This window comes from Phasianus colchicus, chromosome 24, assembly GCF_987193195.1.
Source record: "Phasianus colchicus chromosome 24, bPhaCol1.hap1.1, whole genome shotgun sequence".
NCBI lineage: Eukaryota > Metazoa > Chordata > Aves > Galliformes > Phasianidae > Phasianus > Phasianus colchicus.
The window spans coordinates 809417-833078 of record NC_143459.1 but is presented as its reverse complement, the minus strand read 5'-3'; the positions used below and the strand labels follow the sequence as shown (position 1 = coordinate 833078).

Sequence of the window (23662 nt, the reverse complement as noted above, 5' to 3'; positions counted from 1 at the left end):
GGAACATCGAGGAGGTGTTAGATAAAGGCGGTGGGAGCGACCGGGAAGGTGAGGGGAGCGTGAGTGAAGGGTGGAAAGCCAATCAGAGCGGCCGTCTGAAGAAAAGCCGCTGTGGGGCGAACATCCCGCTGGGCAGAGGGCGGGACGAACCAAGAGGGAGGGAACGGCCTGCCCGCAAGGGAAGCGGGCGGGGCCGGAGCCTAACAAAAAGGTACGGGAAACCGGAAGTGGCCGCTCAGTCGGGCTCTGACTCCGGGTCAGACACTAGCTGCGACGAGTGGTTCGCAATTGACTTAAACTCGGAGGAGGAGGGAACGAATACGAACAGAGTTAAGAGCCGAAATATTCCCATCCAAATTAAAGAGAAACCGCGAGGGGGAGAAATCCCTCTTACAGACTGGAGAAAAATAAAGATTGTATGTGCTGACTGGGCCCCATCGGCCACACTAGCGTTCCCAGTCCGGGTGATGGATGGGGGACAGAGGGTCCACTCGCTGATAAACCCTAGGGATATACAAGCAATTGTTAAGGCAATTGCAGATAAAGGGCTTAACTCAGCTATGGTCTCCACCCTTATAGATGGTGTTTTTGGGGGAGACGATATGCTCCCATTTGACATAAAACAAACCTGTAGACTAATTTTTGACGGAGCAGGGATGATTGTTTTTAAACAAGAATGGGAAGATAACTGTGCAAGACAACTAGCTCAAGTAACTGGGGCAAATCACCCACTACATGGTTCCAGCCTGCAGCGGCTGATGGGTACAGACCCAACAATGATTACCCCCCAAGCACAGGCCCTGGGCCTCCAGGCCCATGAAGTTATGACAACTACTTGTGTGGCCAGGGATGCTATTTGCACAGCCTCTAAAGTTATTGTTAAGCCATTGCCATGGTCCACCATAAGACAAAATGGAAGTGAGAGCTTTACACAATTTGTAAATTGCCTCCAGGCAGCAGTCGACTCCTCGACTCTGCCTGCGGAAGTGAAAGGCCCGGTTGCCACCAAGGTGGCCCACGAGAGCGTGCTGGCCACAGGCGGCGTGACCAGCCCGGCACGGTGGTGCTGCACAAGATCCGCCGCTACCAGAAGTCCACGGAGCTGCTGATCTGCAAGCTGCCCTTCCAGCGCCTGGTGTGCGAGATCACACAGGACTTCAAGACCGACCTGCGCTTCCAGAGCCCAGCCGTAGGTGAGCGAGGCCTACCTGGTGGGGCTCTTCGAGGCACCATCATGCCCGAGGACATCCAGCTCACCTGGCACATCCATGGGGAGTGCACCTGAGGCCACAGCCCATCCCCCTTTTTCTTCCGATTAACATCATGTTGGTAGAGCACCAACAACTGTTGTAAGAATGTTCTTGTTCAGAGCACCTTATGTTTTCTATTTGAGTTTTCTATTGAAGATTGTTCTATTTGAGTTTTCTATTGAAGATTGTTATATATTGTTATATTTTACCTAATTTAATTGTGCATAGGGAGGGGGGATATGTGGTAGTGAGGGTCTGGCGCCCGGAAGATATCGCGTTGTACGGGAAGACAGGGTCCCCCTCCCGATAGCCAATAGCGTTCAGTGCCCAGGTTATATAAGGCTGTTTTTCCCGCCAATAAACGCCATTTGCCGTCCACCACATTGGTGTCAGCGAGCCGATGGACCGAGCGACCTGGGATTGGTCGCCGTGCCGTTCCCGAACCAGGTCGCCACGCCTACGATAGGCAACACTCCCCTGCACTCCCCTTTCCCTAAATGTTCCTTAAAACGAAGGGCAAAGAAGATCTGTTCTCATCCTCTGCCCCCTTCCTTCCACCCAGCTCGCCTGAAATCACCTTTAAGCGCTCGTGTAGATTTCCAATGTGCTCCTTCTTGTCTTTCTGTCTTCTTCTTAAACCCCCCTTTCCTCCTGGTGACGTTCCGGGTGCGTTTGAACACTGGTTCCAGCTCCAGGGCCTAAAGCCACAGCCATAGCACAAGAGGCCAGCACCAGCCCTGGGGCTTAAAGCTACATCCACAGCCAGAAAGACTGGCACGGGCAATGAGGCCTAAAGCCAAAGCCTGAGAGGCCAGCACCGACCCCAAGGCCTTAAGCCACAGCCAGGGATGCTGACACTGGCCATGGGGCTTAAAGCCACAGCCACAGCCAGACAGGCCAGTACCAGCCCTAGGACTAAAGCCACAGCCACAGTTAGAGAGGCTGGCACTTGCCACGGGGCCTAAAGCCCCAGCCCCAGCCCATGAGGCTGGCACTGGCCCTGGGGCACAAAGCCACAGCCCAGGAGGCCAGCTTTGGCCCCAAGGCCTAAAGCCACAGTCAGAGGCCAGCACCGGCCCTGGGACATACAGATGTGCATTCCTATTGGTTCTTACTAGTTCCCTGGGACTCCATTGACCGCGGTGAGGCCATATTGGTCTTTACTGGTTATTATTTGGCTGCACAAGAGTCATCTTCACTTCTCCATTATTTTTACTTCAAATAACCCCATTACCATTCTGTCTTCTTCTTAAATCCCCTTTTCCTCCCAGTGATGTTCAGGATGCTTTTGATCCAACCTTGCCGAAATCTTTGCTTGATTCTATTTTTTTCCCCTCCTTTTATCATTACGAAAACAAAGAAACAAATAAAGAGGATTTCCCCCCAGCCACACATACCCGTTTCCCACCAGCCCAGGCAGCTGGAGAGCCCAGAGCTCCAGCAACGACACCTGCAAAGAAATCTGCTTCTTCCCATCTCGTTCCTGTCTCTTCCAAATATTTGGAGCAGCATTCAAACATATGTTTGGTGATTGGTAGGACCTGACTTTTGGTGGATGACTGCAACGCTGCCTTGGCTTCCTTGCTCTTTGCACTGCTCGCCAGTGCCTATGGAGAAGTTCTGAGTTGTGATCTTCAGTGATGGGCAGCGAGTCTCAGTGCTGGTGGAGCGCTGGCCCACTGTGGTGCCCAGCAAAGTATTCACCAGCTCTGTTCGATGACTCCCCAGGCAAGTGAAGTTCCTCACCCTGACCATCAAGTGGGAGAATAAAGCCAGGACCGTGCTTGCAGCAGTGGGGCTGATTCCTCAACCCCCTAAGCCTGCTGCAAAAGGAGGTGGGTAGCTGCTATCCAGCTATCAAGCTGGCATGGGGAAAAAGGATTGGGAGGACACAGAGCAGGGCTCACGGTCATGAGATTGGAGTGCCTTATGAAGGCACAACAGGCTGGGTCTATCTTGCTTACTCATGGGGATGGCCCAGCTGGCATCTTTAGGGCCCCACTTGAGTGCTGGGTGTAGAAACATTACTGCTTCCTGGGGCTTTAGTGGGAAGAACTGCACTCTTCCATGCTCAAAAAAGGCATGTCCAGAGTGCTTCCAGCCCAGAGATGCGCATGTAAATAAATCCAGAGTAAGGAGAGCAGGTTTGGAGGAATCCAGGGAGGCAGACTGCTGCAAGGCAGCCGATCACACTTCTCACATACTCTGCGTGTCACTTGTCTTCCTCTTCTTCCGCGCCTTCCCCGGATGGAGAAGATTTGTTATGACTGCAGGATAGGCTAAGTCATCTTCAGTGGGATCAAAGACAGAGAGAGCTAAGGAAGGCTCCTCTCGGGAAAAAACAACACTGCACTGCAATAGTGACAAGGTAGGTTAGTTAATAGCAATCTCCTCAAGTGTGGAGAAGGAGGCAGAAGATGGATAATAGCTTGTTTATGAAATGATTTAGTGGCAGAACTGGTACTTTTACCAGATGCATTTTGTTGCTAGATTTGTGACCCCATTTCAAGACAGTTCTGTCTATGACCAGGTTTTGCTGTAGAAACTTTGAGGTTGCTGCTACCCGGAGATGGAGGTTGGTCCAATGCTGGAGATGGAAAGAGTTTTAGAAACGTGTTTAGAAAACACACGCTTATAGCGTGGTGTAGCACAAGTGCTAAGTCACGGCCTGAACCAGTGATGGAGAACCTGGGGGAAGGCAGGGTCAACCCAGGGGAGCTCAGCAGCATGCAATGCACCTGAGTGACAGGAGGGGGTAGAGCCAGGGTCCATCCCTTCCCAGACCTCAGTTAAGGGTTGGCAGTGGAGATGAGGGTATCCCTTGCTGGACATCCCTGCCTATCTGAGGCCTTCTGAAGGTGAGCAGCTGTCATGGTTTTATGATTTTTGTTGTCAGTATCCCACATCATAACAGCATGTAAGGCATGGGGAATTAAAGAGCTAATACTCCAGTAAGGGCACTGATGGAGACAGCTGCCTGGCACCTATATGCAGTGCTGTATGATTTGAATATTGACAGATGGAGTAGCCAACTTTACGAACAACATGATGTTCAAACCGGGTTCCAGGCTCTCTTCTCAGTTCTTTACACATTTTTGGAATGCCGAGTTAGTGATCACGTTCACGCTCATGTTATCAACCTCCCTGAATGTATTCTTCTCTATTCATGTTACGTGGAAGAAGTGTTCTCCAAAACCAGAGAACGTTGACTGGTACGTTGAGAATATGGAGAGGTTGATGTGTGGGGACCTGCAGCGTCATGGGATTTCACTCTTGAACACCTGTGGGATCCCTTGCTTAAAACTAAGCAAGTATTTAAGTCAGGGACGGTGCAGCGTGGAGAGATTTGATGAGGTACAACTTATTTGGGGCTTGGCTTGTGCTAACCGAGCTCTATGTAATACTATTCTGGAGAGAGAAAGTTTCCGAGCTGAGGTTCAAGCCAAAGGGGGAAGTCTCCAAATCAAGCCTGATCAGTCACAGGAGGTACCATTTTTGATGTCAGTTGCCCCTCTGGAGGGACAGAAATGGAAATGGGTGTCCTCGCATCCAGAACAGAAAGAAGACACAGAGGAAGTAGAGGAAGATCCTGGCCAGGGGCCGTCCCCAAAACCACCATCACTGAGAAAGGCAATGGAAAAAACTAAGAGATGTGGAGAGGAGAGTAAGGAGGAGGAAGTCACTGTTACCACTACTCGTCGAACTCTGAAGATGACTGAAATCCAAGGCTCAAGAAAGGAGTTTATTTTACATGGTGCCCAAACAAAACTATTGTCACCTGCTTGCTTCGGTGCTGGGACAACGGGGCCAGTAGTGTGTTTCTAGATGGTAATGAAGCTCACCAACTAGGAAGCATTGCCAGAGACTCAGCTACTGTCAGAGGGATTAGTAGATGCTTGGACAGAGTTGCCACCCTGGGAACGAGTGTTATCAGCCTTGAGGGAAAGATAGCCCTTCAAAGGTGATCTGAAGCCTGAGATGAAAAAGTGGAATACTGTCGAAAAAGGTATTCAGTCTTTGAGGGAAACAGCCGTGGTGGAAATGTTGTATGAAAAGCGCTGGTCACATACTTACAGACATAACATACACATATTCAAAGTTCCACAAAAATGGGCCGGAATTCTAAGAAATTATTAACATATTGTCCCACCCTCTTGAGCATGCGTCCTAAAAATGTGGTAGGATCTCCAGCGGATGAAGGCCAGTAGTCTACTGTCGGAGAAAAGACCACGGGAGACAAGTCTCATGCTATCATAATCAACAGGTCTCAACTTTATTAAGTATATTGTGGCTATTTATACATGAAATAATTAGCTCATACATATTGCAAAAGCGAAGCTCATGATTGGAAATTCCTCTAATACCCGTGAAGTGGCATTTGTCTGCTTTATTGTTAAGCACTTCTCTATTTATACATGTTAACAGAGCATTCTGCAAAACACTCCTTAACCGTTCACACAGGTGCTTAGCCAATCAGAGCCGTGAGATGTTCCTTCTTCTTCTGAAGGTGTCCTTGGTTCTCATGCTGCTTATCTTGCTCCGCAGCTGCTGCTCTGTGCAGCCCCCCGACTCCAGAGCTGCTGCTCTGAACAGTTTTTCCTTACGTTCCCACAGTCTACCTCACTGTGAACTTCCAACCTCTTAAGGGACAGTGACCCCCAAGTCCTTCTCCGCAGGGCTGCTCTCAAGGAGATCTTCCCCTGATTTGTATAAATACCCAGGATGGCCCCGGACCCAAGTGCAGCACCCTGCACTTGGCCTTCTTGAACCTCACTGTGTCTTCATGGGCGTGAATCCACTCCAGTTCTGTGAAAAGGCTGTTCTCGCATTATGGAAAGGCTGTTCTCATGATTCAGGAGACAGCTAGAGCTGGAGAATGGACGCATGGCACCTTATCTCTGACCAGCAAGGAAACCAGGAGAACGGAATGCAGACACTGCCAACTTCCAGCAGTTCAAATCTACTTCAAGACTCACTGCAAAGTCACAGCTAGAACAAGTATCACCTCAGTGTATCCAAGAGAAAGAACAGCAAAGGGATTTTTGTTTGATTGTTTTATGCTGGGTGTTAAATTGGTTGGTTTTGGGTTTTGTTTTTGTTTTTTGTTTTGAAGGAGCTCATCCGCAGCGGAGTTGGTTCCAGTTTGTGCAAAGGTGGCATGGGACACAGGGCATTGCTTTCTGCCAGCTGCATACAGATGCAGCGGGACAGGACGTAAGTGGATGCAGTTTAAAAACAAATCACCCCAGCTCTTGCTTGGGCTGTTGCCCTTTGTTGCTGGGCATCCTGGGGATCCCAAACCTGCCAGCTGCTGGCTCTCCACCATACATCCTCCCTTGGAGCCAAGCACGCCTTTCCCAGCAGCAAGCAGCAGGCTGGAGTCAGCACCAAGAACAAAACCTCCTTGCACCTCTCCCTGTCCTTCTTCCACACGCTGTCTCTTAGTTTCAGAAAATAGGGCCAGACCCCAGTGAAACAAAAGCTCTGGGACAAAACTGCTGCTTTATTCTCCTCCTCCCCTTTCCTCGTCTACACCCCACAGAAAGGCCATCTGCCAAGCAAGGGGTGCAATTATCAGGTGTATGAGGGGCAGAGCAAACCAAGCTTAACTTCAAGGCTTGTTTCTTCCACATTACTGCCCTGACGTCTGATACAATCATATAATCATGGAATCATATAAAGGCCTGGGTTGAAAAGGACCACAGTGCTCATCTACTTTCAACCCGCCTGCTACTTGTAGGGTCACCAACCAGGCTACCACTAGCCCAGGCTGCCCAGAGCCACCTCCAGCCTGGCCTTGAATGCTTCTGGGGATGGGGCATCCACAACCTCCTTGGGCAGCCTGCTCCAGTGCTCCACCACCCTCTGTGTGAAAAAACTTCCTCCTAATATCTAGCCTAATCCTCCCCTGTCTCGGTCTAAAACCACTCCTCCATGTCCTATCACTATCCACCCTCGTAAACAGCCGTTTATCCAAGAAAAAGAACAGCGTAGGGTTTTTTGTTTGTTTGATTGTTTTATTGTGGGTGTTTAATTGGTTGGTTTTGGTTTTGGTTTGAAGGAGCTCATCCACATCCTGCACACGCTCCACCGGAACATCGAGTGGAGCAGGGGCTGGTCTTGCAGACGGAGTAATGCAGGAATTCTGTCAGGAACTTGAGGTGTATCTAGTTCATCATCTGAAACCTCTGCAACCAGACTGGAAGGGACCAGTCCTCCCGTGCCATCTGTCAGCTCTCCCTGAACCAGCCATCCTCATCCACATCTCCAAAGACGTTAACGTATTGTCCGGTGCTCGGAGGAAGCTCGCTTTCTGGGTCCTCATCAGGACCCTCAACAGGGTTGTAGCTATGGCGAGCTAAGAATCTTCAAATTATTGGTGATACTTGTCCTGGAGAGTGCAGGATGAAGGACAAAAGCTCTGCTGCTGATTCTCCGCTCTCACTTTCAGGGCCGTCCGCTGACAGAAAGCAGCACTCAGGACTGTTCCCGTGGACCTCTTTCGCGGCTCTGAGTTCACGCTCCAGGCCTTCCAGATGACTTTGAAGACCTTTGGCCTCTTGGATGGCAGAATGGAATGGACCGGAACTATTGCTGAGATTCTTGTTTGACGGGGCAAGAGTCTCTTTTGTTGCCTCTCCCAGCTCCATTCTGCCCTCACCTCCTAGTTGGTCTCAGGATGAGCTGGTTCTGCTGCTTTCTCTTCTCTCTTGCACACTCTGTGAGAAGGAGTTTCAGAAAGCACTACTCACTGACAGGAAATAAGCGGAAACTTGAAAGACTTGGCAACGTAAGTCCTGGCAGTGTACTGCCAGCAGCTGATTTGGCCGTCCAGGATCCTGGCACTACAAATGCTTCGTTGCCAAATGCAGCAATCAGGTGTTTTGGGGAAAAGCCAACTCACGGGTATTTTTTGCACATCCATATCACAGCACCACAGGCCAGCACCAGCGCAGACAGCAGCACAGCTGAGAACATCACCATGGCTGCAATGTGGCGCTTCCGCACAGATTTGTGAACAGCAGCCTCTGTGCTTTTCCCGGCATTCATCCCTGGAAGAAACGAGACAATGTCCCACGTTACCTTCACCTGCGCTACAGATGATCTCTCAGTGTGCTTCACGGACCCAAGAGAGCTTCACTAGCGGGTGCCTCTGCCTCTGGTGCCTAAGCACCAGGGGACAAGTAGGATCGCTTCCACCTCTCGTTGGGTAGGGAGAGGCTGCACAGGCACTACCCGTGTCTTCCTCTGGGCCGAGGGCTGTGCCCTGGGATCTGCGCTTTGTCTGTGGGGAGCACTGCAGAGCAGAATCCCTCACGCTTTCCCCAGCGCGCGTGTCCTGAGCTCTCCCGCAGGACACCCCCCGGGCTCAAGGTCGGGCTGCAGCCAGCGCAGGGCACAGCCGGAGCCAGCCCAGGGGAGAAACACTCCTGCAGGCTCCTGCCACACAGGACCCCGCTCATCGCCCTTGGGTGGCTTTGTTGCAAAAGGGCAAAGCTCACAACTCTCTGGGAACTGCGAGTGGTGGGAGCTGAGCAGCGTCACAGAGGTCTGCAAGTACCTTCTCTGGCACGCCGCTGGAACAACTCTCCACACCCCACTGAGGCCAGCCATTTTCAGAGAGCCATCCCTGGCTTCTTTTACACGTGCTCTGTGCTCACACGCCCAGGTTTGGCTGCTGACCTGGTGTGCAAGGGCAGGCAGCAAGAGCCTGCAGGCACACAGCGACTCTGGTTAGTGACGCTGGATGAGCGCGGGACAGAAATTACCTGGCATGCCAGTTGTTGGCGCTGCCTGCGTTCCACTGTCCGAGACCGGCAGTGTGGGATGGCTGCCTTCCTGCAGTGCATCCTGCTCAGTTTCTTGGTCAGTTCCTTTAGAAGGAAAGCAGGACAGTAAGCTTGGACGTGATGTGCTCTCATCGGGAACTGAGCTACTCCAATCCCGAGCTCAGGCAAAGTCTGCTGGTCCCAGCCCCCCGCATCCACTGTCACCCCCTCCGTTGCCCAAGGGCATTTGGGCCCTCCCAGGAACTGGAGGGTGCCGACCCTCTCATGCCTCCTCAGGAATCAGCTCCTACGCAAGGCCCTCACACCCTGTGCTGTGAGCATCACCACCCATCACGTTCCACCCACCACAGCCAGCTATCTGCAGGCTGAAATTCAAGCTCCAGCACAAGCACCTTCAGAATCAGCGTCTCCAGCTCATTTCCAGCATTAGCAAAGGCAGCCATCCCTGATCGGGATGCTCCTCCTGCCTTCAACTTGCTCAGCTGCACAGAGGGCTTTGTATGAACAGAAGCACGGCACTCGCCATCTGTGTGCCATCTGGGTGCCAGCGTCTGCACAAAGCAGCTCTGACAAGTAATGGTCGTGCTGGGGGAGCAGCTGCCGCTGGGTCTCGGCTGGATGCAGAGTGGCAGCAGACCATCTCTGGTGCTCGACAGTGCCTGCAAGGCGTTACATGGAACACCACCGCAGCATGGCTCTGCGCGATCCCTTCCTGCTGTGCAGGCTACGGCTTGTCCACACATGAACGTCAGACCTCAGCTTCCCAGGTCTCACGGTGAACACACTGACGTATACCTACCACGCGCTGCCTTCTCCATTTCCTTCAGCAGATCCTTTAGGAGACGGGATGAGCCCGGGGAGTATCTTCCTCTTCTGGGTTCATCCTTTCCTCTTTCCGGACCTGTACAGAATGTACGAAGTCAAATATCACGTGCATGAAGTTTTGGAGACCAGCGGTGAGTCAGCAGAGTCAGTAAAGACAAACTACTCACCGCTGGGATTCCAGCTGGGCTCCAGCGCGGGAGGAAACGAACGACCGGGCAAAGACATCCATGGGGGCACTTCTGCAACCAGAGACCCGTGAAAAGTTTCACTCATACACTACAGCATCACTGAGTAGCAGAGCATATGGGGGATCGTGCCATGAAACAGCACTGAAATGGGCAATGAAAGCTCTCGCAGGAATTACAAAGCCATGACTTACCCATGCCATCCTCCAGAGTTTCGGGCCCAGAGCTCAGAGCGGATCCTGGATCGCCTGCTCCAGTCACATCTGCAAACAAACGCAGGACAGAACAACTCCCATTAAACATCCTTCCAGGCAGAATGACACAGGATGCAATTAATGCCGGGAATTCCTTCGCAACACTATTCTCTCCCTTCCGCACAGGAGCACCTTGGAAACAGTTCCTGGCTGCCTGCAGGAGCACCACCGTCATACACAACTAACCCCGTGCAGAACTGCCCAGAGGAACGCCCTCCTGGAGCTCACCCCAGCTCTAACCTCAACCGCACGGACTGATGAAACCTAGGCTTTGGTACGTCACTGCCTTGCTGAACTATCCCAGCCAAATATCATCTAATAGCGAGCTGATGGACCGAGCGACCTGGGATTGGTCGCCGTGCCGTTCCCGAACCAGGTCGCAACGTCTACGATAGGCAACAAGTGGTGCCGAAACCCGGGATTGTCGCCTGGACGGGTGAACGGCGGCCGGAGCGGCAGGACCAGCCCGGCGGGGAGGACGCTCCCGGACCAACAAGGAGGATGGAAGTCCTTGTGAAGGTCGTATCGCAGTTAGATAAGCAGTGGGGCATCGATTGTAAGCCCAAAGATTTTTCTCTCGCTATTGCGAGGCTTTTGCGAATCGGGGTCATTGACCAGCCGGTGGTTATTCTCCACCCCGAAGTGTGGGATAAGCGCACTAAAGCGTTAACTGAGGAGACGATGTCCTCGGGCTGTGGGAGAAGCCTAGAGTCGTGGGGGAGAGTCGTGCGGGCCCTGCGCAGGGCCATGCGGGAGCGGGAGAGCTGGAGGGCGGCAGAGAGCCGTTTGTTGGCCACCCCGGGACTGGGAGTCGGGGCGGCCACGCGGACTTTGCACCCCTCTGACGATGACGATTACATGTCCTCTCAATCGAACCCCGACCCGCCCACGGAGGGACAGAAACGTGCTAAATCCTTCTGGGGTGGGTTAATCGAGGAGGCCAGGGCTGCCGCGGAGAAATCGGAGCCCGAGGAAATTTGGGCTCGACCGCCCCCCTATGCGCCCCAAGATGGCGCCGAGCCAGGAGAGGGAGGGCGGGGGGAGGACGCCCTTGGCGGGAACATCGAGGAGGTGTTAGATAAAGGCGGTGGGAGCGACCGGGAAGGTGAGGGGAGCGTGAGTGAAGGGTGGAAAGCCAATCAGAGCGGCCGTCTGAAGAAAAGCCGCTGTGGGGCGAACATCCCGCTGGGCAGAGGGCGGGACGAACCAAGAGGGAGGGAACGGCCTGCCCGCAAGGGAAGCGGGCGGGGCCGGAGCCTAACAAAAAGGTACGGGAAACCGGAAGTGGCCGCTCAGTCGGGCTCTGACTCCGGGTCAGACACTAGCTGCGACGAGTGGTTCGCAATTGACTTAAACTCGGAGGAGGAGGGAACGAATACGAACAGAGTTAAGAGCCGAAATATTCCCATCCAAATTAAAGAGAAACCGCGAGGGGGAGAAATCCCTCTTACAGACTGGAGGAAAATAAAGATTGCATGTGCTGACTGGGCCCCATCGGCCACACTAGTGTTCCCAGTCCGGGTGATGGATGGGGGACAGAGGGTCCACTCGCCGAAAAACCCTAGGGATATACAAGCAATTGTTAAGGCAATTGCAGATAAAGGGCTTAACTCAGCTATGGTCTCCACCCTTATAGATGGTGTTTTTGGGGGAGATGATATGCTCCCATTTGACATAAAACAAACCTGTAGACTAATTTTTGATGGAGCAGGGATGATTGTTTTTAAACAAGAATGGGAAGATAACTGTGCAAGACAACTAGCTCAAGTAACTGGGGCAAATCACCCACTACATGGTTCCAGCCTGCAGCGGCTGATGGGTACAGACCCAACAATGATTACCCTCCAAGCGCAGGCCCTGGGCCTGCGGGCCCATGAAGTTATGACAACTACTCGTGCAGCCAGAGACGCTATTCGCACAGCCTCTAAAGTTATCGTTAAGCCATCGCCATGGTCCACCATAAGACAAAATGAAAGTGAGAGCTTTACACAATTTGTGGATCGCCTCCAGGCAGCAGTCGACTCCTCGACTCTGCCCGCGGAAGCGAAAGGCCCAGTTCTTGCAGACTGCTTACGTCAGCAGTGTAATTCGGCAACCAAAGAGGTCCTACGGTCACAGCCAGTAGGGTCAAGTATTGCGGACATGATTAAGCATGTCGTAAAGGAAGAGCATCTAGCCCCCATTCAGATGGCTGTTCGCACTGCAATAGCTAATGTGATGGCATGTTTTAAATGTGGCCAGGCGGGCCACGTTGTGGCAAACTGCCCTCAGTTGGGGGATCCGCCAGCAGCGCTCCCCCCGCACAAAAATCAACCCAGAGGTCCATGTTGGGTCTGTGGAAAGAAAGGACATTTCGCCAAGGAATGCAGATCTAGAAACCAGGGAAACGGGAGGGGGAGAGGGCACCCAGGCCACACACAGCCCTCTCCCAATTGGGACACGAGGCGGCCCAGTTACGTCAACCCCAGATGGGGCAAGACGCCCCCGAACCCACTGCTCCCTCGAGAAGCAACCAATTTTATGGTTCAACCAGCGACCCAGTCAAACCTGTCCCTACCTCAGGGACAGCAAGAACCACCTCCTGGGGGCGAGACCCCAGGGTGGCCCTGGCAGTAAGGTGTGACAACCCGCCGGTGGTGTGGGGGATTTGTTCACTCTATAATACCTTAAATAGCACCACCATTAGTGTCCCTTTTCTGATTGATACCGGAGCAGATGTCACAGTTATTCCTGAGACAGATTGGCCCCCACATTGGAAATTGGAAGACGCCCCCATGGTGGGCGGAGTTGGGGGATTAACCCGAGCTCGGAGGAGTGCTCATCTGGTAGCGATCGCGCTCCACACTGAAAAGGGACCGGAGAAAGTTATTACCCTTTTCCCATATGTCATGCCAGGAGTCCCACCCCTGTTGGGGAGGGACGCTCTAGCCCTATTGAAAGCCAGGGTGACAAATTTACCATAAGGGCCACTGCTGCATACCCACTCCCGCCAATTAGACTGACGTGGAAATCGTCTGACCCAGTGTGGGTCGAGCAGTGGCCCCTGTCAAAGCCTCGAATGGACGCCCTTCTTGAACTAGTCGACCGCGAACTACAGCGAGGTCATATTGAGCCTTCCATTAGCCCATGGAACACCCCAGTTTTTGTAATATCCAAACGAACTGGCGAGGGGTTTCGCCTCCTCCATGACCTACGTGAAGTAAATAAAAGAATCCAACCAATGGGTCCTGTTCAAACATTGCTGCCCATGAACTCTATGATACCAAAAGGACTACCCTGTGCTGTCCTTGATATTAAGGACTGTTTTTTCTCGATACCTCTGCATGAGGGGGACAAGGAACAGTTTGCTTTTTCTATCGTGTTCCCAAACAGCCAACGCCCCAACCTACGTTTCCAGTGGAAAGTGCTGCCTCAAGGAATGGTCAACTCGCCTACTATCTGCCAGATTACAGTGGATCGGGCATTGGCACCGGTTCGACACAGTAACCCGACTGCAACCATCATTCAATACATGGATGATATCTTAATTGCTGCACCGTCAGGGAGCCAGGTGGACCAGTTGGTGTCAATGGTCTCAGAAATTCTGAAAACAAATGGGTTCAAAATTACAAGCGCGAAAATTAAAAGAGGACCATGTGTGACTTTTTTGGGAGTGGGGATCACAAGTTCTTACGTGACCCCCCCCCAGATAAAAATCCATCGAGACATCAAGACACTCCATGATGTGCAACAGCTAGTAGGGTCCTTGCAATGGCTCCGCAACACTGTCCTGATCCCTCCCGAAATCATGGCCCCCCTGTACGATCTTCCAAAAGGAAAAAACCTATGGGAGCAAAAAACTCTAACGACGGAAGCAATGAATTCCCTTGATTTTATCGAGCAACAGGCATCATCAAGCATGCTCGCGAGATGGAATCCAGATGTACCACTTGACCTGTATGTGCATTTTACTGAGGGAGGAGGAGTAGGGGCACTAGCCCAGGGGCCTCCTGAAAGAGCTCAACCAATACAATGGATAGTTCTGGGAAAACCGTCACGTGCATTCTCTCCAGGAGTTGAGTGCATTGGCAACCTCATCTTGAAAGGCAGAAAACTCGCCCTAAGACACCTAGGCATCGAACCCGCCAAGATATATTTACCCTTCCGCAAACAGCTCCCAATGCAATCAGTGGCGATGTCAGAATATTTAGCTATAGCTCTCGTTGGATTTGGCGGAGAAGTCCAGTATGCTACAAAACCCCCCTGGACTCAAATGCTGGCAATTGTTGACATCGACCTTCCACCGAAAATCATGAACCGGCCCCAACAAGGACCAACGGTTTTTACAGACGCATCCTCAGCTACCTCAACTGCTGCGGCGGTATGGCAATCAGGAGGAGAATGGCACTGCATTAAAATGACCGATTGTGCGCTCTCAGTTCAGCAGTTGGAAGCAACAGCCGTAGTACTAGCATGTGGACTGTTCCCAATGGAACACCTCAACATAGTGACCGATTCGATGTTTGTGGCCAAGCTCTGCTTAGCCATGTCGGGACCTGGCGTGTCAACATCCAAAACAGCTCTAATGCTGGAAGAAGCACTTTTCTCCCGAAAAGGCACCATATCAGACATCCATGTCAACAGCCACAACCCAATCAAAGGATTTTTTCAAATCGGTAATGACAGAGCAGATGCCGCTGCAAAAGGGTTGTGGACGCTAAAAGATGCCCGTCAGCTACACGAGTCTCTCCACATCGGAGCTAAAGCGCTAGCGAAGAGATGCAGGATCTCAGTTGGTGACGCAAAACACATAATTGCCACGTGTCCCCACTGCCAGAAAGCACCACTGTGGCCTAGTGGAGTCAACCCCAGAGGCCTTAAGGCCTCCGAGGTGTGGCAGACGGATTTCACACTATGTCAATTGCTGAAACCTCGAGCATGGCTAGCAGTAACTGTAGATACATACAGCGGAGTGATCGTGGCCACACAACACCTTAGAGCCGACTCCAAAGCAACCATCCAGCATTGGCTTACGGCCATGGTGTGGCTTGGCGTCCCTAGTCAGATTAAAACAGACAGCGGTCCAAATTTTGTCTCTAAATCAGTCCAGGCATTTGTTCTGAAATGGGGCATAACCTTAACACACGGCATCCCATATAATAGCACAGGACAAGCCATAGTCGAACGAGCGAATCAAACGCTGAAGTCCAAATTGGAGGTATTGGCAAAAACAGAAGGTTTTGCCAATGTTGTTCCCCCAAGAGACCAAGCACGCCTGCTAGCAACCGCTCTTTTAGCACTCAATCAGTTCCCTAGGGGGGAAGAGACGAATAGCCCCACACAAAAACATTGGGCCACTCAAGCGCTAGAAGAAGGCCCGTTAGTTGTAATTAAAAACGAGCTGGGAGAATGGGAACGAGGGTGGAGGCTAGTCCTGACGGGGCGAGGATATGCGGCAGTCAGAAAAGATGGTAAAGTTAAGTGGTGTCCACTTAAGTGTGTTAAACCGGACCTTCACAACAAAACTAACGAGAACTGTGAGTTTCTGTCCACAGGACTGGATCATCGAACGCCCTTGTAACCTGTACGACCCGACGGTGAGAGAGGACGACAAGTTGACAAAACACCCTGATATCTACCTCAGCAGGACCAGTTGCGATGATCGTAATGACACTGATCTTCGGACCCTACATACTGAATAGACTTGTGTCATTTGTTAAGAGCCAATTAGAAGAGGCTGACATCACGTTGGTAGAGCACCAACAACTGTTATAAGAATGTTCTTGTTCAGAGCACCTTATGTTTTCTATTTGAGTTTTCTATTGAAGATTGTTCTATTTGAGTTTTCTATTGAAGATTGTTCTATTTGAGTTTTCTTTATATATTGTTATATTTTACCTAATTTAATTGTGCATAGGGAGGGGGGATATGTGGTAGTGAGGGTCTGGCGCCCGGAAGATATCGCGTTGTACGGGAAGACAGGGTCCCCCTCCCGATAGCCAATAGCGTTCAGTGCCCAGGTTATATAAGGCTGTTTCTCCCACCAATAAAGGCCATTTGCCGCCCACCACATTGGTGTCAACGAGCCGATGGACCGAGCGACCTGGGATTGGTCGCCGTGCCGTTCCCGAACCAGGTCGCCATGCCTACGATAGGCAACAATAGCAAGGAAATGAAACCTGGTGACTTACCTCCAGCATCCCCCTCAGATTCGTAGACCGGATCCTCTTCTGTTGATTCACCAGCAGGGCCTGCAGGCACAAGTGTGATCAGACACAGGTGAGGAGAGCTTCCAGCACGTGTGGGGGCCTCCTTTTCCCTGAGTGACCTGTAGGCTCTGGCGGTGGGCCAGGGAATGCCACGGCCCAAATACAAAGCTCTGGGCTCTCTCAGCTGAGGAGGGGCAGCGGTAACCTTCCCACTGAAATGTGGCAGCTCTCCAAGTAAAGAAATACTCACGCCTCCACTGTGCATGCCCTTCAAGGCACAAACAGGCTTGGAAGATCTTGAGAGGATCTTAAGTAAAATTGCACCCAAGTAAACTAGGAGAGCGTGAACGTTTCTGCCTCCAAGTTAACAGACACAACTTACCTCTGGGTTGCCCCACAGGCACAGCCACAAAATCCGGACCCAAACGATCATTTGCAAAGGGAGCACCAAGCGCATCATCTAGAATCAAGAACAGACGAGAGCAATTCCCATTGCATGGTGTGATCTCCTTCTCCCTCAGTCACTGGATGTGGGTCGTGGAACGGCACGGGAGAAGGACTCAGGTCTCCAAAGTTGCAGAGCGGCCAGGGTGACCTGTAGGCTGGCACTGGCAGCGTACACAGTACTCTCCCCAAGCCGTGTGCCACATCCCTCACGGACCGCAGGGAAGAAGATGCAGCCCCCCGGGGCTTTCTTCCTGGGAGGCCGCTAATGACCAGGAAGGTCACGCTGAAGCACTGGAGGAAAGCACGCCTGTCTCCTCCCCTGGGCTGTGGGCCGGGGCTCCGTGCTGGAAACTGGCATTCATCTATGGTACCAGGAGTACCGCGAGCCTGGAGCAGAAATGCTCACGCTTTTCCCAGCACACATCGTCTGAGCTCTCCCCAGGACATCTCCCAGGATGAAGGCTGTGCTCCAGCCAGCAAGCAGCAGAGCCACAGCCCGGCATGGCTGGAGCCGGCTCTGGGGAGCAGCGCTGCCACGGGCTCCGCTCGGCTCCTGCGGTGCTGCCCATCACCCCCTGCCCAACACCACCCCCGTGGAAGGCAGGCCCCAGGGAAGTGTGGCACAGGGCCGTGGGGACGCAGCCTGACTTCTTGCCGCCAGTGCTGCTCAGTTTGGGTCCCATTTCTGCCCACCCACCTGCTCCCGGTGCTTGCCACGGAGCAGCACAGGTCTCCCGGAAACACATGGCCATCAGTAGGAGGAAGAGGACAAGGCGGGCAGGGGCCATGGCCCCCCACACTCGCACCATGCTTTCAACACCACCGCTGCAGCCACAGTGAGTGTCGCACAGAGCGAAGCCTGCGGCACAGCACAGCACAGTCAGAGGACGGGGCATTGTGACCTCACGGCTCCGAGATTCCGGGTGGCGGCTCCCCGCGGGCTGCCGCTCTTGTGACGCACTGCACCAGGGTGCTTACGTCATGGAAACGCAGACTCATAGAATGCCTTGGGTTGGAAGGGACAGTAAAGAGCTTAGAACCCCAGCCCCACTGCCGTGGGCAGGGATGCCACCCACGCGGTCATGCGGCCCAGAGCCCCATCCACCTCCAGGGATGGAGCAGCCACAGCTTCGCCTGGCAGACTTTCATAGTGCTTCAGCTACCCCAAGAGGGAAATATTTACAGCTCTGTGCTCCCACGACACCTCAGGCCATTGAGGACGAGATGCAATGTGGAAATGGGGTCTGGATCAAGGGCGCTATCGCACAGGCTATCCATGCATGCGAAACGTGCTGCAATTAAGCAAGCCGAGCAAAGAAAGCCTCTCCGGTATGGAGGGTGATGGCTGAAATACAAACATGGGGAAGCTGACCTTCCCACAAACCTGCCAAGTCAAGTGTCACCTGCTTACATTTTTGTTGATAGATCTCCAGTTTCATCTGCTTTCCTTCAGTTTGCCAGTACCTCGGCTAAGGACATCCCCTTTCCTGCACCAACTGTATTTCCCACGTAGCGTAGCGCGCTTCCAAGCCTGAATTTAATCGCAGAAATTGAAGGCTTGCTGGCTGGCACCTCCCATCCCCAAAGTCCCAGTGAACTCACCCACTGCTGGCAACTGGACGCTCGGTGGCGAGAGGACCATCACCTATAGGTCCCACCTGGCTCTCCAGAAACTGCTGCACTTTTGGATGCGGAGCAACAAACACAGCGTCCATACAACTCCGCCACTGCATCAGACCCTGCCACTTTCCCTACGACCAGGCAAAGTGCACGAAGGCAAGCTGAACTGCTGAACCAGGCCCCACACAGGGCTTGTGCTTACGTATTTGTAATCAAAATACAGCATGCATTTTTTCATTCCTCTTGTCTAGTTACCTCGTGACAATAAGCCCTGTTTAGTGCTTATTTCTTATCTTTGTATTATTCCTTGAGTAATAGCTTCCAGCATGTGCACCCACGCAGAGAGGAGTTATTGAGTGAGGTGGTCAGAAGGGCAGCAGCTCCTGGCTGGCCACGTGCACAGGCTTCTCAGCCACATATGCCAGCGAGGTGTGGGCACAGCCGGTAGAACAGCTCCTGGTGGTAATTCTTGGTCACAGAGCACTGCAGTGCCCGGAACAAAGCCAGCAGCCCGTCCCTACAGAGACCCCTGTCAGGTGGGGCTGGGGCTGCAGCAGCCCCGCCTCTTCCCAGTCTTAGCAAACGGCAAGTCAGTCCAACAGCTCTGCTTTGAGTAGAACCGGAATTTATCTCAGGCACGAGGTCCTGAAATCTGGAAAACCCCGATGTTTCCAGGTGCAGGTAGTACAGGCAAGCATAGACATCAGATGGCTTTGTACACCTCGTGACCTGCCCAACAGGAAAGGAAGCCACTGTGTGGCTAAACTGAGCCCATCAGGCAGTTGTAAGTTAGTTGAGTCCTCCTATGGAGTCCAAAGTGAGTGGAAGTTTGCTACAACACTTCACCTGTGGTGAAGGCAACTTAGTTTCAGCGAGTTTTGCCTTACTAATAATGGAAAAAAAACCCACCCAAACAATTACGATAGATGCTGCAAAAGAAACTCCTCTTCATCTTTTGGATGGAAAGTCAACGACTGTGTGGAATTTCCCCTGGAAAGCTGCAGGGCCTTCTTCCACTGCAATCTCTCTGCTGTCTGACACAACGGGAGAGCTGCTGTGGCCTCGTGTCCGTGCCTGTGCCTCCTCCAGGGTGAGCAGCTTTGTGGGAGGAGAAGAAACCCACAGGGACTTGGGCCACAGTTAACAACTGCATCCTGTAAAGGAAAACCACAGATAAGAGCGAGAATCAGCAAGCAGCAGCACGGCCATCACCTCTCTGGGGGCGGTGCTGTGTTTTTCTAAGACTTGGTTATCCTAGTCTCTGGAGGATGATGTCAAAATAACCACTTTGTCACAGGCACGTTTATGGCAAAGGACATACTCATAATTGAGAGCAGCTTACTGTATTTAAGCAAGCAACCAAAACTCCTAGAAAGTGAGGACAGGTCCGTCAGAAACCTTCACTGCCGTGCTTGCATCCAGCTTCGTCTGCATGCAAAACATTGTCACGATAGTGACAGTTTTCTTCTTATGAGGTCTGGGTTTGGTCACTCTCAGCATCCAGCAACAGGAAATGCTGCACGCGACTGCAGCAGCTACAACCCAGTGTGCAGGTGGACGCCAGGATCACTAGCACAACAACACATCATCAGTAGGGTAAAACTAAGCTGTCACACGACGGTCTGCGTCTTGCTCTTGGCCTGCTTACAGCCTGTGCTTGGTTTTGGAGACAAACCTTTAAACTTCTACCAAAGTAGCTCACAGTGCCAGCTGCTAGGATCTCTGAAGCCTCTCGCTGCAGGGCAGTGCAGGTGAGCACGAGGAGTCTGCTCTCAGAGCGGTCCTTCTTTGCCACTGCCTACAGAGCAGGCATTCATAAGGCCATTCTCGTGCGATAAGAGGCGTGGGAGGGAAGCGTATCATCCCCTCACATCAACATCCTGGCTGGATCCATTCCTACTACTTCTCTCTTTAACATCACAGCTCCTGGGTAATGTGTGCACAGCCTCATGTGTTTGTCAGCTGTACCTGAGTAGCCAGGCTTCGGGCCAAATGGTACACAGACATCCAACTAGACCAACTTGGGATGGCTTAAAGCAGGCTGGGGAATGCTGTCCCCTCTTGAAGGCTGGCCCAGGTTGAGACGCTGTGCTCAGAGGGGCTGCCTTGCCACAGCAGTATTGCCAAGCTTAGCTGATACACTGTGACATTCCCCGACCCTTCTGCTTGTGGGGAAGCAGACAACGTGAACGTCTGAATCATTAAACAACGAGCCAACGTGATATGCTCCATTCTACAGCCTGGATCATCTTATGGCTCAGGTGCTTTGCATGTCGATCTTCCCCTGGTAGAGCTCAGCCTGCTGTGGGCTGTTCCTGTTCAACCAAGTTAACCCCTGCATCCTGCTGACATAAGAACTGCCTTCCAGTAGGAACAAAAGCTGGACTTACAGCAACTGTGCTATCCAAAGAAGAGCAACGCTCGTATCAAATGGGAAGCAGCAAATATTCTGGAAAAGCAGCTATCTCTACTCCACCAGTGGCAATAACTGCAGTGACTGTGCAAATTTCATGGGAAGGTCGGGGTATCAAAGTAGATGGAACAAACTCAGCGCTCCTTCGGAATAATAATTGCTTGTGCTCTTCACACTTACTCATCTAACATGCAGAGGAAACTTTCTTCCTGGTGCAGGCCCGTTTCTTTCCACTGGACCAGGTGCGCTTCCGGTCTTAGCAGTTACTCAAGGTAAGCTGTAGGTTCCAGGGCTGGGCACAAACACGTTGCAGTTATTTCCTCACTCTTAGCACCTAAGCTCAACTCTGCAGTGCAGGCGGAGAACTGGGCAACAGCTGCAGGGCCCGTGCAGTCTTTGCCATGCAGCTGGACAGCCCTGCTGATTAACCTATAGACGCTGCGCAGAAGAAACAACCAGGAAAGCAGCTGTCAGAGTATCTCACATTAAGTGCAAGACTCTGTTTCTCAGCATCAACGCTAATGAATACCAAGAGCTTTCTTTAAATCTGCTGCTTGCTATTTGTCTTCTAAGATGCTTGTAAGGATCAACGGATCATGCATTGTGTCGTACTGCAAGATAGCTCAAGTGCAAAAGCACACAGAAGCACTGAAGAAAGTGATTTTAGAAAGAAAAGAGAGAGTAGGGGGACGGATTTAAGTTACTCTGTACAGCCTGTCAATGTGAGGATCTAACAGCAGCAGCCAAACTTTCAGCTATGTGTTCTCGTAGAGCATCCCTGGCTTCCCGGAAAGATACTGGTAGCCACATTTGCCATATTCTTGTATCAGCCCAGAAGTCTGTTGTCTCCTCGACAGTAGAAGCATATGTCAAGTACCTTGGGGGAGATCTGAACTTGATCAAGGTGTCTGATCAAGCTAAAGCTAATGGAGGAAGACATTCACTCGCTCTATCTCCAATGAGCGGGCTGGATTTGGAGCGGAAGAGGACATCTGAGAGGTTCAAGATGAATTCCACAACGGTTGACTGCATCTGCACCTCCCCGAAGGCAGCTCTTCCACTGACGCACGCAGACTCACTCTGCTGTGATCTGAAGAAAAAACAGAGGAAGTAAAACTGCCAACAGGCAGAAGACTGGGAAGGCACCTCTGGCTGTGCAAAATGTGTTGATTTTGGAGGGGACGGTTTACAAAGGCTGCGTGTGTTTATTTTGAGGTTTCTTTTCAACCCTGTTTACAAGATGTCAAGCATGAGCCCACTCTGGTGCATGTCAGCGTGTCCCTGTTTCAATTCTGAATGACACTGGCCCAACACATACCGACTTCCTTTGGAGCCCAGCACGCCTTTGGCGTCTCTGAAAACGACGTGGGGCCCACTCCTCCCTGCTGAAATACACGGCCACCTCTGCAAAAGGTACGGGCTCCTGCAAGTGCTCCTTGCCGGGAACAGCCAAGGCCCAGGGAAGCAGCTTGGAGAGGAGAGAAACTCCCGTCCCTGCGGCTTCTTTGTTCCCAGCACACAGACGATGGCTGAGGACACCTCACTCTCACCCTGCACTCCCATCTCTTGCTCCTTGCCCTCTCCTGGCTGCTTCCCCAAGCCCCTGCCTGAGATTGACATGCTGTGGCCAGTTGCTGCTCTGCTGCAGGCAGATGTTAAATTGCTGGGACAAGAGGAACAAAAGGCAGGAGAGGTGTGAGGGAATGCAGCAATCCCTGCCAAACCCTCACCAGCCCACCTGCAGGGCACTGCCTAGGGGTAAAAGCCAGCTGGGACTCAGACCAGCAGCACTGCTCTTACCAGGCTTCCTTCCCAGCAAAGCCAGTATGATGGTGCGCTCCCTTCTCTCCCTTTCTTTCTTCCTTTCTCCCACCTTCCTCCCTCAGCCTGGCACAGGAAGACAGTGAGCAACACTCCTGGCTAAATCAGGTTAGCAATCACAAAACCGTCTCAAACTGGGACGCTGAAAGAACTCACAGCAGACCTCTGGCTCAACAGCTGAGGGCCAATTGAGCATGTGCCTAAAAACAAAGCACAGCAATGGGTCAATCATCTTGCCACCAAAATAGAGAGCAGCACAAGCACCTCTTAAGCTCTCCTGCACAGCAGCAGGCTGCAGGACAAGCTCTGTTCTTGAGCAGGGATGCCTCGAGGTCACACCTGCACAGAGATCTTTTGCTTTGTCAGCTTCACTAAGGTTATATCTTTGATTGTGCACGTAGTATCCCTTAGTCACAAACTCCTGAACGCGTCTGGGACTAGGAGTGGATCCAGCTGTGCTGAGGAACCTTACCTCTGTGGTTTGAAGAGTTCAGACAGCAATGGGGTTTGCTCTGATCCTCATGACACAGCAGGAGAGCATCCTGTAGGTGCGTGTGTCTGTGTGTGGGTGTGTGTAACCCTGTCCTCCATGTGGAAAATAACCAAGTGTATCCAGCCATCTCCAGTCCTGTTAATCTACTACAGCATATCTATGTTCATCAATACATACATTCCTGCTCCCCCCTCAGGAGTGTATACTGTAACTGTATCTATCTGCTATAAATTGCTGCAGTCTGCATGATAGCAACTAGGGACACTAACTATTGTAAGAGTCATGGAGTAAACTCCAGTCCCAAATTCTTACATGAATGGGCTCATGACAACTGTTATAACTGAGAAACAAGGGACCATCAGAAGCCATCACAGGA

General features: G+C 52.0%; 1 protein-coding gene across 3 annotated transcripts; it reads right to left on the bottom strand.

Moving 5' to 3' along the window:
• Positions 1-6920: 6920 nt before the first annotated feature.
• Positions 6921-23660, bottom strand: LOC149915103 (uncharacterized). 3 transcript variants are annotated; one of them, XM_090124020.1, is made up of 11 exons: positions 18542-19462; positions 18351-18470; positions 17637-17798; positions 16875-16952; positions 16475-16534; positions 10245-10313; positions 10033-10104; positions 9840-9941; positions 9020-9124; positions 8155-8302; positions 6921-7969 (listed from the first exon to the last, which is right to left on the bottom strand). In XM_090124020.1, exons 2-11 carry the CDS (start codon positions 18376-18378, stop codon positions 7915-7917), a joined length of 879 nt encoding a protein of 292 aa, XP_089980146.1. In that variant the 5' UTR covers positions 18379-18470; positions 18542-19462; the 3' UTR covers positions 6921-7914. The 3 variants fall into 3 exon arrangements, with proteins under 3 accessions (XP_089980146.1, XP_089980147.1, XP_089980148.1); XM_090124021.1 differs by lacking the exons at positions 17637-17798; positions 18351-18470; positions 18542-19462 and adding exons at positions 21917-22062; positions 22773-23660 and having other exon boundaries at positions 6925-7969; XM_090124022.1 differs by lacking the exon at positions 17637-17798 and having other exon boundaries at positions 6925-7969.
• Between the last annotated feature and the right edge of the window lie 2 nt (positions 23661-23662).